Consider the following 18,645-nt stretch of genomic DNA (forward strand, 5'->3'; position numbering starts at 1 on the left):
TTACCGTACTCTCATGTCCGTCAAAGTCTACATGTTTGCATTATAATGTAGAACTGCATTATACATACCAAAGTTGTTTGAAGGCCTCATTGAAAATAAGATTTTCATTGTTAAACTGTTTGCATGACTTTGTATCAATGTGTTGTCTTAATGAGTTACCTTCGGAAAATAAAGAGATTATTATTATTATTTTTTTTATTATTATTATTATTATTATTATTATTATTATCATTATTATTATTATTAGTATTATTATTATTATTATATAAATTTGAGCTGTATACTATCGCCATTTTAAAGTGGCCTTTTCACAGATTTTGGCATATTTTGAAGTTTGTTATTAAATGCTTTATATTGATAAATGTAAACATTGAATCTTAAAAGTTCCAGTAAAAAATCAAGAATAAAACTAAAAAAAGAAAAAAAGTGGCCGGTACCATGGCTCGAACCAATGACCCCCGGAATACTGGAGTTAGTCTGAAGTAAAAACGCATCATTCCTCTCGGCTATTCCGCCGGGAATACTTAGTGAGAGTATTTTATACCTTATATAAGCAATCTTCGTAGTTTCGTAAATTTAAACGACAATAACAGAACTCTCCAAATTTTTTAATCGTTTCGCGTTGCAACGCTTTATAATTTTTAGTTTTTTAAATCGTCAAAAGATACATATAATGGCTATATTGGACTATGGTAAATGTTCAGAAATACTGTTTCCTCACAAATATCATAACTTAAACGAAAATTTGCGAATCTGAAACAACTTTTTTGAATTTTGTCAATTTACCAAACCGTGAAAAGATCCCTTTAAGATCAGATTTGGGTTTTTCCAAAAATTGGAGAATATATTTTTGTCAACTATGGAAAAACAAAATGCTCGACGAGCCTCGCGCTACATCGGTTTTAAGCCTCGCATGATAAAACTTGATCTTTATCCAAAACACATAAATATTCTCTATATATTGATGAAAATTGAAATTATGAAAATAATGCCTAAGTATTAACCACATTAAACTATTAAAAAAACATTCATATTCTTTCGTTTCAATATATATATAGAGAGAGAGAACTAGATTTAATCCTGGAAGCAACTCTACAAGGGGCAGTTGAGAGAAAACTAGTGGCCATGACAAGCCTAATTTACACGGTTGGCAAAGAACGATATGGAGTCTATGTACCGAAACATTCCAAACCGTCAAGTCAACCCAACAGGAGAGAGAGGCAGATACAGGCCATTAGACAAGAGCTTAAGAAACTGAGAAAGGCATATAGAAATGCCAAAGACGAGGAGAAACTTGGATTGCAAGAGCTACGAGACTTGCAGAGAAAGCAATTGAGGGAACTCAGAAAAGCAGAGACAGCAAGAAAGAACAGACGAAAGAGAGCACAACAAAGGACTGCATTTATAGCCAATCCATACAAGTTCTCCAAAAAGTTGCTAGACAAGGAGAAATCAGGCATCCTCAACAGCTCAATGGAGGAGATACAGACCCACCTGAGGGATACACAGTCTGACACCAGAAGAGATGACCCTTTGGGCCCATGTGCACACATCATGCCTGAACCAGCTCCAACTATAGCACTTGACAGTAAAGAACCCACCCTGGCTGAGGTGAAAGATGTAGTGAAGAAAGCTAGAGCTGTCTCTGCCCCAGGACCTAATGGAATACCATATAAGGTCTACAAGATGTGCCCAAGACTGCTTCGTCGCCTTTGGCGCCTAATTAAGGTGGTATGGAGAAAAGGACAGGTACCCGAGTGCTGGCAGAAAGCGGAAGGCCTATTTGTTCCTAAGGAAACAAACTCGCACAACATTAGCCAGTTCAGGACAATATCACTTTTAAATGTGGAAGGCAAGATCTTCTTTGCTGTTCTCGCTAGAAGACTGACCACATACCTTACTGCTAACAAATATGTGGATACTTCAATCCAAAAAGGAGGTGTGCCTGGATTTTCTGGTTGTGTAGAGCACACAAGCGCTTTAAGCCAGCTGATACGTGAAGCGAAAGTTAACCAACAGGATTTGACAGTAGTATGGCTAGACCTAGCAAATGCATACGGCTCCATACCACACCAGCTAATACGAAGAGCGCTGGATCACTATCACATACCAGCACATGTACAGAAGATTGTCCTTGGGTACCTAGACAACATTCAGCTGCGCTTCTCAGTGAGAGAGAAGATAACAGAGTGGCAGAGGCTTGAGAAGGGAATCATTACTGGCTGCACCGTTTCCGTTGTCCTATTTGTCATGGGCATGAATCTCATCCTGAATGCTGCCAAGAAGGAAACCCGTGGACCAAAAACTGCGTCAGGGATCTACCTACCAAGCAACAGGAGCTTCATGGATGACTTGACTATAACAACCCAGACACATGTGCAGGCTAGATGGGTCCTCTCAGCTCTTGAGAGTACAACATCTTGGGCAAGAATGAAATTCAAGCCAAAGAAATCCAGAAGCCTTATCATCAAGAAAGGCCAGTCAACCAAGAAGTTCAACCTCCAGGTACAGGGAGAAGACATCTATCATGGATAGTCCAATCAAGTGCCTGGGCAAGTGGTATGATGCCAGCCTCAACGATACAAATAATGTAAAGCGCATCAAAGGCCAGCTAAATGAAGGGTTGAAACAAACAGACAGGTCTTAGCTACCAGGAAAATTCAAGGCATGGTTGTTTCAACACTGACTACTACCTCGCCTGATGTGGCCCCTTATGCTGTATGAGATAGCAACATCAACAGTGGAGGGCCTAGAAAGAACCATAAGCAGGCATCTTCGAAGATGGTTAGGGGTACCAACATGCTTTACAAACATAGGTCTTTATGGAAGATCCAATCAGTTACAACTCCCGCTCTCATCATTAGTGGAGGAGTTCAAGGCATCAAAGGCACGGCTGGTGGTAACTCTGAAAGAATCCCGAGATGATAAGATCAGGAAAGCTGGCATAGAGACAAGAACAGGGAGAAAGTGGTCAGCCAGCCAGGCAGTGACCCAGGCAGAAAGTAGACTTAGGCATAAAGACATTGTTGGAACAACCACTAGCGGGCGCCAAGGTCTTGGAATCTCAACATGTCCTAGATGGAGCCAAGCAGCCAGTGGGGAAAAAAGAAAAATGGTAGTAGATGAAGTGCGGAAGATGGAAGAAGACGAGAGAAGATCTAGAGCAGTAGCCATGGGTTCACAGGGAGCATGGACAAAATGGGACACCACACCAAGGAAGATGACATGGGACCAGATCTGGAAGTATGAGCCTTTGCGAATCAGCTTCTTACTGAGGTCGGTATATGATCTGCTACCCTCACCAGCTAACCTACACAGATGGGGAATACAAGACAGCCCATCATGTCAACTGTGTAACAGAACTGGAAGCATGGAGCACATACTATCGGCATGCAGCACAGCACTCACGCAAGGCAGATATAGATGGCGTCATGACCAAGTGCTTCGAGATATGGCAGACATTCTTGAAAGACAGCGAATGAAGAAGAGAAAACAGCCACAGCCAAAAACCATCCACTTTGTCAGGGAAGGCCAGTCATCACCTGAAGGCAAAAGAACAACATCTTCAGTACTTGACGAAGCTGACAATTGAAATATGGCTGTTGACCTACAGAAAAAGCTTGTCTTTCCGGAGGTAGTACAAACCAATCTCAGACCCGACATTGTCATCTGGTCCAACACTGCAAAGCACCTGGTGATGATTGAATTGACAATCCCATGGGAAACAAGGTGTGAAGAAGCCTATGAAAGGAAGAAAACCAAGTACTCTGATCTCATGGACCAATGCAGACAACAAGGATGGAGAACCTGGCTGTTCTCTGTTGAAATAGGAGCAAGGGGTTTCCCAGCCAATTCACTATGGAAGATGTTGGGCGCCATGGGACTCAACGGCCATGAGAGAAGGACTACTGTGGGCAGACTAGAACAATCAGCTGAAAGGGCATCCAGTTGGCTATGGTCTTGAAGAGATGAGAGGAGCTGGAAGCCAGTCACCAACACGTAGTGGGCTGATCACCACTGCGGACCCACCACCCGGGGAGTGTACCAGGATTAAAGGGTCGAAACACTTGTTGATGGGTGGATCCTGGCTGATGATGTTGGTGACTGATGCAGTGACACCACTATAATCAGTATTAATGTGTGTAATACAATTACTGATAACAAACAAAGAGTTCTTTAGTGTGTTTTTGATGTAGGAAGCCATTCAGGCTATGATAAACAAGGTGGAGAAGACTATTATGCGTGGTAGATGTTTGAAAAAACAGGTCGTTCTTGACATGTTTTTCAGTGTAAAAAGGAACTAAATTAAACTAACAAATGCATACATATACCATTGTTTGTTTTTCAGGGTGCACTGTTTGGTTTATGTTGTGCTTTTGAAACAACAGATTAAGTGACATGTATTGTTATAATGTGATGAAGTATGAATGAATGTTTTATGTAAATAAACTACTACAATTTGCTGAAAGTGTTTTTCCCCAAATTAGACTATGTAATTGACCTTCTGAAAGTAAAATATTCAATGACCCCTCTAAACCGGAATCCTCTCTAAACCGGAATTTCCTCTCGGTCCCGGGGATGTCCGGTTTAGAGGGGTTCCACTGTATATATATATATATATATATATATATATATATATATATATATATATATATATATATATATATATATATATATATATATAAAAGTCTCTATTAGCCTTGTTGTATTTAAACAAAAACGCTGTATTTATTTTTTGCCGAAGCTTTCGACCTCACGGTCTTCATCAGCGACCATTTTTTATTTTCAGATGTTTTATTATAAACGGAAATGACGTCGTGCATTTCCGGCGTCAACGTTGTTTACGCGCCCTTTTATTTACGTTTATTCTTGAACGTTGATGCCATATGGACGGTATGTCCTTAGTTTTGACTTCCACAATTGCTCCATGGTTTTGCGGTACTCGTCCGACCCGCTGAGTTTTTCGAGTCCCATTATTTGGAAATCGTCCATGGAATGTCCGTCGGGGTAGAAATGTTCAGCTACCGGGTCACTGTGCTGTGTGCGAATACGTGACAGATTCAATAGATGTCGCTGGTACAGAGTTCCGCCGGTCTCTCCCACATACACGAACCTGCGACAGCGACGACAGTTGACCGCGTACACAACATAGGATGATTTTCGATCAACATTGTTTCTGACGCTGTACTTCCTGCCGCTAGGATCTGTGTACGGGCAAATGGCGCATCTCTGCGCCCCACAGGACCCGCTAATATTGGGTTTTCGGAAGAACATCCTATTGTGTTTTTTGTGCACTAGGATGTCTTGCAGTTTGCAATCCCGTCTGAAGGCTACTAATGGGGGCTCAGAGAACACTTCCTTCATTCTATCAGACGTGTGCAGCGTGTGTAGGTGTCTACGGATGATACGGCCGATGTTGGGTAGTGCGCGCGAAAACGTTATCACCAGCGGAATCCTTGTATTATGCTCCGAGTTTGTCTTTTCGCGTAAAAAGTCCTCTCTCTTTTTATTGTCGACCTTTATCAATTCGGTCTCCACAAACGCCGCGTCATTTCCACGGTTCACGAGCTGTGTTTTCACCGCCTGTATGTGCTTCCGGTAGGCAACCTCCTCTGAACAGATTCGCACGCACACCCAGACCATATGGTATTGCTTTTTTTGTAGACTCCGGGTGCGAAGAATCCCTGTGTAGGTACAGGTGTTTATCGGTAGGCTTAGTATATAGGTCGGTTTGAAGGCGCCCGTTCCGTATTGATGTCACCGTGTCCAGGAACTCTAGTTTTTCTGAAGAATAGCGGAGCTCGAGTTTAATGCGAGGGTTGATTCCATTTCCTTGTGTGTGGAAAGTTTTAAGTGCCTCGATACCATGCGTCCATAAGCCCCACACATCATCCACAAATCGGAAGTATGCAAGTGGTTGCTTTTCTGACCGCCGGAACAGTTCCTCTTCCCAAGCACCCATGTAGGTTGATGCCTAGTTCAGCCCGAGGCGTGAGACAATAGCCGTCCCTTCTGTCTGTATAAAGTGTTCGTCGTTGAATGAGAAGGTGTTGTTCTCCAACACAGTGTCCATCATCACGATGACGTCCTCTGTAGGAATTTCCGGGTCCGTTCGCCTGTTTAAAGCGTCTATAGCAGCAGCACGGGCCTCAACTCTCGGGACACTTGGATACAGGGCCTTCACATCTAAACAGAATATAAGCGTACCTTACGGAAGAGGTTGTTTTAATTTTTGTATTTTGTTTAAGAAGTCCATAGTGTCTCTTGCAAACGACGGAAGTGACGTCACATGGCTTCGCAACTGGTCCTCAACAATGTCCGCCATTTTCTCTGTCGGGTGGCTTCTACCATTTAAAATGATGCGTAACGGCATTTCTGGCTTATGTAACTTCGGGTTTCCTTGAAGCTTACCGGAAGTGCCATCGTTCCCTGTCATGTATTGTCGGAGATCACTGTCTATGAACCTCTTTTGTACAGGTTGTCTACCACCTTTTTTACCTTGTTTTGCACTGATTTTGTTTTGTCGTCGGTAACTTCCGCATATGTGTCGCTATCGGAAATTTCACCTTTTATTTTTTTTATGTAATCTGTGCTATCCATTACGACTATGCCAGAACCTTTATCAGCAGGCCGAATGACAATTTCATCGTTGTTAAGAAGTTCTTTCAGAGCGTATTCTTCAGATTATATATATATATAACAAAGTCTTTATTAGCCTTGTATTATTTAAATAAAAACGCTGTATTTATTATTTGCCGAAGCTTTCGACCTCACGGTCTTCATCAGCGGCCATTTTTTATTTTCAGATGTTTTATTATGAACGGAAATGACGTGCTGCATTTCCGGCGTCAACGTTATTAACGCGCCCTTTTATTAACGTTTATTCTTGCACGTTGATGCCATATGGTCGGTATGTACATCTGAAAATAAAAAAATGGCCGCTGATGAAGACCGTGAGGTCGAAAGCTTCGGCAAAAAAATTATATATATATATATATATATATATATATATATATATATATATATATATATATATATATATATATATATATATATATATATATATATATATATATATATATAATTCGTTTTGCCTTGAAATCATGAATGTAACCATGAATGTATTTAAGCCTATACATTACATTAAAGCCTTCATGAAAACAAAAAACAATAAGCATAAATTTAACACCAACAAACGCTGGGTTTATTTTTTTTAACCAATTTTTTGATTGATGTAACTAAATCCCAACTTAGAGCATTCAATTAAACAATCATGACATAGACTTGCCAGTCTGCATTTGAGTCGCGTTCTGAGAAAAATGAATATAATGCACGTGTGTTAAGTGTCGTCCGCATAGGCCAATCAGGGACGACACTTTCCGCCTCAATTTAATTTTTGCTGAGACGAGACTTCATTTAAACGAAAAATGTCATAAAAGCGGAAAGTGTCGTCCCTGATTAGCCCGTGCGGACTGCACAGGCTAATCTGGGACGACACTTTACGCACATGCATTATGCCCAGTTTTCTCAGAACGCGACTCATATTATTAGCGATAATGACAATAAACACCAAATGCGGTTATTATTTTTAAAAAAACACGAAGGTGTTAAGTTTTATTATTACTTCAAATCTTTCATTTATCAATAGTCATTTAAATGTACATTTTATATCTTTCGATATGACTATTATTTTAAAGATTATATATCTTTAAAATATGAATAAAAAGGAGGTCCACTACATTGATTCGAATAACCCAAAGAGAGATCAAAGACCCTCCTTGAACCGACCCTAATATGATATTGCAAGAGTACGTGTGTTATTCGATCTGTATGAGTCTGCATTACTTGTGCACCCGATCTGTGCCTGAGCAAATTAATTTACCAAACTCACGAAAGATCGGACGAATTTTAAATTACAGCTGCAGTTTCCAGCAACCTCGTGTTATTACTAAAGGAGTAAAAATTTAGGCTTGGTATTTTGGTTTTAGAGGAAAACCCGAGTTCCCGGAGGAAACATCACCTTTACAGTATGGTGACCACCAAAAAAACGCACGTGCTTACGAGAACGTGGACGACCGCCGGGTCACCTTGGTGAGAAGCGTGTGTACTAACCACTGCGCTACCTTGGTGACAAGCGTGTGTACTAACCACTGCGCTACCTTGGTGAGAAGCGTGTGTACTAACCACTGCGCTACCTTGGTGACAAGCGTGTGTACTAACCACTGCGCTACCTTGGTGAGAAGCGTGTGTACTAACCACTGCGCTACCTTGGTATGAAGCGTGTGTACTAACCACTGCGCTACCTTGGTGAGAAGCGTGTGTACTAACCACTGCGCTACCTTGGTGAGAAGCGTGTGTACTAACCACTGCGCTACCTTGGTGACAAGCGTGTGTACTAACCACTGCGCTACCTTGGTATGAAGCGTGTGTACTAACCACTGCGCTACCTTGGTGAGAAGCGTGTGTACTAACCACTGCGCTACCTTGGTGACAAGCGTGTGTACTAACCACTGCGCTACCTTGGTGACAAGCGTGTGTACTAACCACTGCGCTACCTTGGTGAGAAGCGTGTGTACTAACCACTGCGCTACCTTGGTGAGAAGCGTGTGTACTAACCACTGCGCTACTTTGGTATGAAGCGTGTGTACTAACCACTGCGCTACCTTGGTGAGAAGCGTGTGTACTAACCACTGCGCTACCTTGGTGAGAAGCGTGTGTACTAACCACTGCGCTACCTTGGTGACAAGCGTGTGTACTAACCACTGCGCTACCTTGGTATGAAGCGTGTGTACTAACCACTGCGCTACCTTGGTGAGAAGCGTGTGTACTAACCACTGCGCTACCTTGGTATGAAGCGTGTGTACTAACCACTGCGCTACCTTGGTGACAAGCGTGTGTACTAACCACTGCGCTACCTTGGTGAGAAGCGTGTGTACTAACCACTGCGCTACCTTGGTGAGAAGCGTGTGTACTAACCACTGCGCTACCTTGGTGAGAAGCGTGTGTACTAACCACTGCGCTACCTTGGTGAGAAGCGTGTGTACTAACCACTGCGCTACCTTGGTATGAAGCGTGTGTACTAACCACTGCGCTACCTTGGTGAGAAGCGTGTGTACTAACCACTGCGCTAACCGGACAGCCATTGATACCGTCCAGTCATATTTTCTGCGAACCTCCTGTTTTGTAGAATTTATTTTTAAAACTGTAAAACGTCATCGAAAAGATCTCTGACAAAGTCGCTAATGATGTTCTTTGATGGTTTTGTTGTGTTCATTATCACAGCAATGACGAACGCATGTAATGTGCTAATGGAATGACGCGAACTTTGTCAAATAGGGTCGCTCAGTTTGCGAGATCGCCGGTATTCATTTGAAGCTTTTCATTGTTATTGCATAAATGTATAAATGCAAATTATTCGCTTATCGAAATATAAAAGAACTTGTAGCAAATATCCATGTCTGAAGTTTGTTTGGGTACGCAATATTACATACGAGCAGAATTTTTTTTTAATTCTATGTAGTTAAACTATACTGGAGAGATACATCCCTATAGCGTTCACTATGCTAAAATTACGATTTTTAAAATTGAGCAGAAACTGCACAATATTTCCTAGGTTTGCATTCTTTTTTTTCCACACACGTAAAATGAAGCGGATGAATACAAAGGAAAAAAAATATCTTTGCCAATCAAAAATAGCGTAGGAATTACTTATATACTATTGTTTCCGCACATGTCAAACACAGTGCATATAATGTATGAAGCAATTATTGTCCGGTTATGTATACAATATCGTTATAACAAATATTCATAGGACCCGTTTTTCAACCATGCCATGTTCATTGGAATTGTTGTCCGATCATATCAAACAGCGTACGAACGTATTTCAGTAACACCAGTTGGTTGCCTATGTCAAGAAGGCGAAGGGAAATCTTCACATCAATGTATTTTAGGATTGTTAATATCGCTAAGTAATTTCACAAAAGGGAACGTAAACATTTAAGAGTCGATCCAATATTCCGACACGTACGCCAGCAAACAATATGTCAACTTTGCTGGATCAAGATTTTCTGTGCATTGCATGTTTAATTTGTTGATAAATTATAAAACAGAGAAACATAACAGTGTACTAACAAATATTGTTTAAAAATATATCAGAAAATCCCCTTATGATATTTCATTTGCCTCTCTGAATTAGCAGCGACTTTATTGTATTTCTTTTTTCACGGCTTGGAACATAGCAATAATTATTTATTGAATATTAATTTGACTGAAATGGTTTGCTTATAAACCATATTCCATAAAATAGATTCTAACCGAAACGATAGTATTGTACTTTTTTAATAATACAATGTTTGCAGTAGATAGCTATAAATCTTTACTATTGACATGCATACAATTACGTGAAATAGTAAGCAAAAAAACTTCGATCAAAGAGGTACAAGCTGATATTTATGGAGCCCGCTGGTTGAAACCTTGATATAGTAGTCACAAAGGTCGAATGTGTGTGCATGCGTGCGTCCGAGCTTTTATGGACTGAAACTTGTCCTTAATCCTAAAATTAAAAAATAACTTACCACAAATGTTCGCGTTGCGTGTGACATAATGATATGTTTCTCTACATCAAATGTCATGTTCACACTAAGCAGTCAACGGTAACTGTTCGGTAATAAAAAAAAGTTTATCCGGACTGCTACGTTATCGATCATCATGCAATATCAAAATAAAGGACCACAGATGACCACTATATATATATATATACAGCGAATAAAAGTGGTTTAAGGTCATGGTCACACCTAGTGGTCAAATGTCACATTAAACAGCTAGTCCGGACAGTAACTTTGTTATTCTTCATTCAAATAACAAGACGTTGTCTGTATTATCGAATTTCATCAAATTCCCGTTGTTCGTTAATTACGCTCGATTGGTCTTGCCGGCTCGGTTACTACTAACATGTATCCCGGGTACTCTTAAGTATACTTACAACCCCGGGTACGGTAAATATACTTAGTCGTACCCGGTCGATATTAGACTGTACCAGAGTTGTATTCCCGCCAAAAATCCGATGTCGTAAAACGCGCTACCGATTATCTTAAACGAACTTCTCTTTTAAAAAAAATACTGCTTCAACATGTTTATTGAGTATGAGTGTCGATAATATAGAGGCCATTTTACAGAAAATTGACATAAATGTGAATATAATTAATTTTAAAAAAATAGCCGACAACGACCGATTAAGCGTTAAATTTCCCAGATAAGTTTAAGTATATTTACCGTACACGGGGTACATGTAAGTATACTTAAGAGAACCCGGGTATATGTAAGTAGTACCCGAGCCGACAATGACAAATCGAGCATTAGCAGGTTCAGCATAGCGATAAGAAATGCGCTGACGGTTTGGCGGTCATTGGTTCGCCGTGATGTCGCCGGAAACCTGCTTAACGGAAGCCCAGCTTTTGTTATTCAGTCTTATCACTATGTTTCTGCACATGCTTATTGTGGTCCAGTGGTACCATGCGTTTAACTGATGTGATGTTTAAAACGGCAAAAAATCTAGTTAAACAACCGACAAAAAAAACTATATTATCACACAACTCGTCCCAATCTTAAACGCGATGATGTTTGAAAATAATAATTGTAAGTTTATCATCTTGTTTTTTATTCTCGATTTACAATTTTTGAAGAAATTAACACTACTTTTTTAATTAAGAAAGATCGTTGCCACTGCTTTACCTCCCAGATCTGGAAAGATTGAACGTCTGATGGGTTTCATAGCTTGTGGTGACCGTGAATGGGGTAACTGCAGCGAGCAGATTGCCACTGTCCCACTCGAGTTGTCGTACTGGTCATACATAGCTTGTGGTGACCGTGAATGGGGTAACTGCAGCAGCGAACAGATTGCCACTGTTCCACTCGAGTTGTCGTACTGGTCATACATAGCTTGTGGTGACCGGGAATGGGGTAACTGCAGCGAGCAGATTGCCACTGTCCCATTCGAGTTGTCGTACTGGTCATACATAGCTTGTGGTGACCGGGAATGGGGTTACTGCAGCGAGCAGATTGCCACTGTCCCACTCGAGTTGTCGTACTGGTCATACATAGCTTGTGGTGACCGTGAATGGGGTAACTGCAGCGAGCAGATTGCCACTGTCCCATTCGAGTTGTCGTACTGGTCATACATAGCTTGTGGTGACCGGGAATGGGGTAACTGCAGCGAGCAGATTGCCACTGTCCCACTCGAGTTGTCGTACTGGTCATACATAGCTTGTGGTGACCGGGAATGGGGTAACTGCAGCGAGCAGATTGCCACTGTCCCATTCGAGTTGTCGTACTGGTCATACATAGCTTGTGGTGACCGGGAATGGGGTAACTGCAGCGAGCAGATTGCCACTGTCCCATTCGAGTTGTCGTACTGGTCATACATAGCTTGTGGTGACCGTGAATGGGGTAACTGCAGCGAGCAGATTGCCACTGTTCCACTCGAGTTGTCGTACTGATCATACATAGCTTGTGGTGACCGGGAATAGGGTAACTGCAGCGAGCAGATTGCCACTGTTCCACTCGAGTTGTCGTACTGGTCATACATAGCTTGTGGTGACCGTGAATGGGGTAACTGCAGCGAGCAGATTGCCACTGTTCCACTCGAGTTGTCGTACTGATCATACATAGCTTGTGGTGACCGGGAATGGGGTAACTGCAGCGAGCAGATTGCCACTGTTCCACTCGAGTTGTCGTACTGGTCATACATAGCTTGTGGTGACCGTGAATGGGGTAACTGCAGCGAGCAGATTGCCACTGTCCCACTCGAGTTGTCGTACTGGTCATACATAGCTTGTGGTGACCGTGAATATGGTAACTGCAGCGAGCAGATTGCCACTGTCCCATTCGAGTTGTCGTACTGGTCATACATAGCTTGTGTTGACCGGGAATGGGGTAACTGCAGCGAGCAGATTGCCACTGTCCCATTCGAGTTGTCGTACTGGTCATACATAGCTTGTGGTGACCGTGAATGGGGTAACTGCAGCGAGCAGATTGCCACTGTTCCACTCGAGTTGTCGTACTGATCATACATAGCTTGTGGTGACCGGGAATGGGGTAACTGCAGCGAGCAGATTGCCACTGTTCCACTCGAGTTGTCGTACTGGTCATACATAGCTTGTGGTGACCGTGAATGGGGTAACTGCAGCGAGCAGATTGCCACTGTCCCACTCGAGTTGTCGTACTGGTCATACATAGCTTGTGGTGACCGTGAATATGGTAACTGCAGCGAGCAGATTGCCACTGTCCCATTCGAGTTGTCGTACTGGTCATACATAGCTTGTAGTGACCGTGAATGGGGTAACTGCAGCGAGCAGATTGCCACTGTCCCATTCGAGTTGTCGTACTGGTCATACATAGCTTGTGGTGACGGGAATGGGGTAACTGCAGCGAGCAGATTGCCACTGTCCCACTCGAGTTGTCGTACTGGTCATACATAGCTTGTGGTGACCGGGAATGGGGTAACTGCAGCGAGCAGATTGCCACTGTCCCATTCGAGTTGTCGTACTGGTCATACATAGCTTGTGGTGACCGTGAATGGGGTAACTGCAGCGAGCAGATTGCCACTGTTCCACTCGAGTTGTCGTACTGATCATACATAGCTTGTGGTGACCGGGAATGGGGTAACTGCAGCGAGCAGATTGCCACTGTTCCACTCGAGTTGTCGTACTGGTCATACATAGCTTGTGGTGACCGTGAATGGGGTAACTGCAGCGAGCAGATTGCCACTGTCCCACTCGAGTTGTCGTACTGGTCATACATAGCTTGTGGTGACCGTGAATATGGTAACTGCAGCGAGCAGATTGCCACTGTCCCATTCGAGTTGTCGTACTGGTCATACATAGCTTGTGGTGACCGGGAATGGGGTAACTGCAGCGAGCAGATTGCCACTGTCCCATTCGAGTTGTCGTACTGGTCATACAGGCTCAAGTATCATGTGCAACCAGTCAAAGGGGCCTTTTCACGTTTTAGTAAATTGACAAAATTACAAAAGATTGTTTCAGATTCGCAAATTTCGTTGCAGTTATGATATTTGTGAAGAAACAGTATTACTGAACATTCACTATGTTTTAAATTATCCATAATATGCATCTTTTGATGATTTAAAAACTTGAACATTATAAAGCGTTGCAACGCGAAACGATTGAATAATTTGGAGAGTTCTGCTGTTGTCGTTATATTGTGTGACACTTTGAGGATTGCTTATATAAAGTATAAAGTACGCATTGTATGAGCACGGATGGCCGAGTGGTCTGCGCGTTTGACTTACTCCAGGGGTCAGCGGTTCGAGCCAAGCTGAGGGTTACTTTTTTCTTTTTTTTATTTTATTCTTGTTTTTTACTGGAGATTTTTAGATCCAATGTTTCCATTGATCAATATAAAGCATTTTATGACAAACTTCAATACATGACAAAATCTGTTAAAAGGTCCCTTTAAAGGTTTTAGGCATGTTAAATTTTTGTATAAAAAAACAGGCTAGAAATATAGAATATGCGGATTTTATGTTCATCATACGTAGAAGAAACGTAGATTCGAATCCAGTTTTGTATTGTTATTATCCGTAGTTGTCATAAGCAAATAAATATACATACCCATTGAAAACTCTGCGCAAAAATATGTTGAAATTATGCTGTTTCTAAACTTAATACTTCTCATACTCACATAATTATGTCGCCTTCGCCCACATCGATAATGCACTGTAAATAAAGGTGAGTGACCCTTGGTCGCATTGATTATCTTGTTTTAAAGTCTTGAACGGAACAGACTCTTTGAAATGCACATCTTAAAAAAAAATTGTGCTTTTGCTAATTGATCATTGGTTGTTTTCAATTTTACTTGAATGTGTGTGGGTGTAAACATTCTGGTTGCTGAATTTGTTTCATCTATTGAAAACTCTCTATGGTGTTAATTTAATTAAAAAAAATTCGTTGTCTTATAAAAATCTCAAATGTACATGTTTGTCAAAGAAAGGACGATCGATTAGACAGACAACCAGTCAAATCAACCTGTTTACAGATCAAATAGAACAGCTAGCACGCCATAGGATTTTAATATTTACATGACCGTTATCATGACTGTACATTATAACTCTGTTAACCAGGTATGAGGAAGATCATAAACCTGGGCATAAAGCCAAAATCGTTATCCCGTCAATCGATGTTCAAGTGGGACACGCACTGGGTAAATTGGCATATGATGTAAAGATTTTGCAAGTTTATTTTACTTTGTCGAGGACTTTAAACATTGAAGTTTCGAAATAACAATTAAGTAAATATCTCAGGTATGTGTTGACTTTTTATACTTGAAAAAGGTACTTACAATTATTTATATTTTCATCTATCGCTATTTGAATTGAATTGTGATTTTATGAGGTTAATCTTTTATTTAGATCAAATGTTTGTGTATATATCTATTGGGTCATATATAATGTTCATAGCTGTATAACGCCCGTTTAAGCCCAAATGTTTTGCATTGACCGCTTCAAGACAGCGACCTCAATTTAATTCATGGTCTGTGGTGTTGTGTGGCAATTGGTTACTTTCCTATAATATATATATAGAGGATATTTGTTGGATTCGATGGAATATCGATTTTATTTCACGAGTGATCATAGAAAATAATATTTGCAGCCACTCGTGCCACGAGTGAATTTTTTTTTTTTTATGATCACGAGTGAATTAAAATCGATATTTCATCGAATCCAACAAATTTTCTTTTTATTTTATGCTTTGTTCACCGTTTATTTAAATTGTAAAAGAGTTTAACTGGACAATGTCGCTGGATTTATGACGTCATTTCGTTGAAAAAAAATGACGTCATTTTATTTCACTGATATTTCTCAATAAACCACCGGAAAGCATAAAATAAATATACAATATGCAAACAGGACAGCATGATATAAATCATTTCTCTCTTGCTGATGGGGTTAAAAATTTACTTTGTTTATTTGTCTATCTGATAATGAGATTCTTTACATATGCGGAAAGATATTTTTTTTAATCAAAATTCAGTTATTTCCACGATATGTCATATTCATTTATTTTTATGAGTTAGTGTAGTCTTCCAGATGGGTGCAGGAGGCGGTCGTCCAATAAACCCTCACACCGGCCAGGTGGGCGGATACATTTCACCGGGACCAGGGGGCTACTACACCGGTCATACGCCATTCCAAATCGTGCCAGGCACAGTTGACACCGGCAACGTATCACAGAAATGTCCGAATTGTAAAAATATTCCGGTCAATCATTGTGGCCATGCTTACCAATACCACACGCACTACTGCACTGACGATGGATTCAACATTACGAATAGCACTACGTTTCAAGGCTATGGTGCCCCGAACATGACCGTTACCAGATACCCAAACGGTATGGTTTGCCAGTCGGCCTTAAATATGGGCCAGCAGTCAATGTACATGACCGGTTCTTCAATGTACATGACCAATGCCAACCCACAACCGTCGAATTACAGTCCTGCGCCGACCTTTGCCCCTCCTCCGGCGTATTCTAAGGAACCTCCTGGGCCGACCTTTGCACCACCTCCGGCACATTCTAAGAAACCTCCAGTGCCGACCATTGAACCAAATCCGTTTAATACCAACGACCATCCTCCTCCATACCAAGGATCCATACCACCATCAGCCACTTACAAAATGTAAGATTGTCGATGAACACAGACGTTGATGTGACTCGTCAAGTTTTAGCGGTGAATGTAACGGGGAGTTATTTGAATTGGTACAATCATAATTTACTAGTTAACTCGTTTGTAGTGGAATTTGACTGTATTTCAAACGACATGTCATGATGCGGTGAAGTTTTTATAACATTTGATTGTGGTATTTATTTACATGTTGTCTGTTTTAATTTGACTAACGCTAATAATACAACTCTAAAGTTATAGGTTTGATTCTGTAAATAATAGTAAGTCGTGTTAAAACAACAAATCATTAATTAAACCTTAACCATTAATTGCTTTATACAATGCAGTGCCATTATTATTTCTGGTTATCGTTAATACAAGTACTCATAGTGTTATCTCCTTCTATTACTTCATTGTTCTTTTTCTCTCATTTTTCCATTTGTTCATGTAATAACAAAATACATTGAAATGCTTTTGTAGAAATAACATGTATATAGTGTTAAAATTATTAACCGGTGAAATTATACTTAACTTTTTTCATTTCATTAGTATAAGACCACGTGATTGTTGCTTCAATTTTATAAATCATATCACCGATATGAGTGTGTCTCCGTATAATTAAATATTATCCTGGAAATAAAATTATTTTTTCATACACTATGTTTCGTTTTTTATTTAGTAATGCTTTTATTTGATAGTTGAAGCGTTTTTACTCTTTCACATCCTACCCTAGTATAACTTCCATGTCCCGACTAATTACTGATAAGCATTTGTGTCTTGTTCTGAGAAAATTGGGCTTAATGCATGTGCGTAAGGTGTCGTCCCAGATTAGCCTGTGCAGTCCGCACAGGCTAATCAGGGACGACACATTCCGCCTTAACTGGATTTTCGGCAAGGAGGGACTTCCTTGAAACTAAAAATACCATAAAAACTATACCATAAAAGCGGAAAGTGTCGTCCTTGATTAGCCTGTGCGGACTGCACAGGCTAATCTGGGACGACACTTTACGCACATGCATTAAGCCCAATTTTCTCAGAACAATACACATTTTATGAGGCTCGTCGTCGTGCGAGAATGGGTCTTCTGCATTATGCGGCTCGGGTAGCTCCAGACCAGCTCGGGTAGCTCCAGACCAGCATTTGGTATAAGTCCCATATTCGCAAGACACGGGTCTTATGACTCCCATTAAAACTTGGACATCAGCCCATATATGTAGCCATTTTTCATGTACATCTCTCTGTGGTTAAAATGATCGATATAGTATTCTTATTGCAGTGTACAAGTAATTTGCCAGTAGCATATCGCACAAGGCAGTCAAAAAGACAGCTATGTTGATTCTTTTGACATTATAGTGTTGACCATGACTTTCAACCTGCGTGATAGACTCATAACATATGGACTACTTCTGATTAGCTTTAACTTTTTTTAAAGAAAACCTTACATTTGTTTATGAGATATAACGCAGATACGTACAAATTATTCAAAGCGTCTGACATTCTAATGTTCACGAAAATCTTTCAGCTGGTAAATGGAGCGGACAGAAAAATGTTTGCGCAGAATTTTGAACTTCAGTTGTGACCAGTATAATGAGCCGGCAATAACATCGACCTTGAGTCACTGTCGTAATGAATGTTAGATTTTTAGTTTTGTTTGATGAAATGTCTTCATTGGGTGTAGAAATATGGAGCGGACATGTGAATAGAGGATCAAGCCTTTCACTTTAAAGTACGACACTGACCTTAAGCTGGTATGGTTGACTTATACCTACTTCACATTTACTCCATGTCCTTAACATACTATACAAGTCTCACGAAAATCCACCAAATGGTCAAGGATTTGTAGAGCGCTTTGCGGCGGGGTATTAACAGTTCATTCTACAGTTACTTACCGGTAAATTTACATCGCATCTTAATCGATTCTAAATATACTAAAGTAACAAATTTACCTGGCATTTTAATTAAGAACACGTG

At 40.7% G+C, this 18,645-nt stretch overlaps 3 protein-coding genes and 1 long non-coding RNA gene across 12 annotated transcripts in view; 2 read left to right on the forward strand and 2 right to left on the reverse strand.

Annotated features, from left to right (window-relative positions):
* The first annotated feature begins 1,125 nt into the window (after nt 1-1,125).
* Nucleotides 1,126-2,535, forward strand: LOC127862512 (uncharacterized). Its single transcript, XM_052401704.1, has one exon. It carries the CDS (start codon nt 1,126-1,128, stop codon nt 2,533-2,535), a length of 1,410 nt encoding a protein of 469 aa, XP_052257664.1.
* A 3,414-nt stretch (nt 2,536-5,949) lies between these two features.
* Nucleotides 5,950-18,645, reverse strand: part of LOC127858487 (uncharacterized) — a 418,400-nt gene continuing 405,704 nt past the window's right edge. Inside the window, exon 2 of the mRNA XM_052395674.1 lies at nt 5,950-6,207. Coding sequence (XP_052251634.1) covers nt 5,975-6,207 — 233 coding nt within the window. The 3' untranslated portion in view covers nt 5,950-5,974. The remainder of the gene's footprint in view (nt 6,208-18,645) is intronic.
* LOC127858438 (BAG family molecular chaperone regulator 4-like) lies at nt 14,995-17,329 on the forward strand. 9 transcript variants are annotated; one of them, XR_008038944.1, is made up of 2 exons: nt 14,995-15,316; nt 16,103-17,329. XR_008038944.1 is itself a non-coding variant. In XM_052395624.1 (2 exons), exon 2 carries the CDS (start codon nt 16,103-16,105, stop codon nt 16,691-16,693), a length of 591 nt encoding a protein of 196 aa, XP_052251584.1. In that variant the 5' UTR covers nt 15,084-15,216; nt 16,090-16,102; the 3' UTR covers nt 16,694-17,329. The 9 variants fall into 9 exon arrangements, 8 of the variants coding, with proteins under 8 accessions (XP_052251584.1, XP_052251601.1, XP_052251572.1 ...); XM_052395624.1 differs by having other exon boundaries at nt 15,084-15,216; nt 16,090-17,329; XM_052395641.1 differs by having other exon boundaries at nt 15,109-15,216; nt 16,095-17,329.
* The window catches only part of LOC127858567 (uncharacterized), a 198,534-nt gene continuing 196,005 nt past the window's right edge, over nt 16,117-18,645 (reverse strand). Inside the window, exon 2 of the long non-coding RNA XR_008038974.1 lies at nt 16,117-16,563. This is a non-coding gene — a long non-coding RNA (uncharacterized LOC127858567). The remainder of the gene's footprint in view (nt 16,564-18,645) is intronic.

This window comes from Dreissena polymorpha, chromosome 1 (assembly GCF_020536995.1).
Source record: "Dreissena polymorpha isolate Duluth1 chromosome 1, UMN_Dpol_1.0, whole genome shotgun sequence".
NCBI lineage: Eukaryota > Metazoa > Mollusca > Bivalvia > Myida > Dreissenidae > Dreissena > Dreissena polymorpha.

Bases quoted from the DNA above. Each gene is read 5' to 3' on its own strand.
- LOC127858438 (XM_052395609.1), top strand. From the start codon at position 15,193: ATGTTCAAGTGGGACACGCACTGG. The intron at 15,217-16,102 runs GTAAATTGGCAT...GTAGTCTTCCAG, and splicing joins TCAAGTGGGACACGCACTGG to ATGGGTGCAGGAGGCGGTCG.
- LOC127862512 (XM_052401704.1), top strand. From the start codon at position 1,126: ATGACAAGCCTAATTTACACGGTTGGCAAAGAACGATATGGAGTCTAT.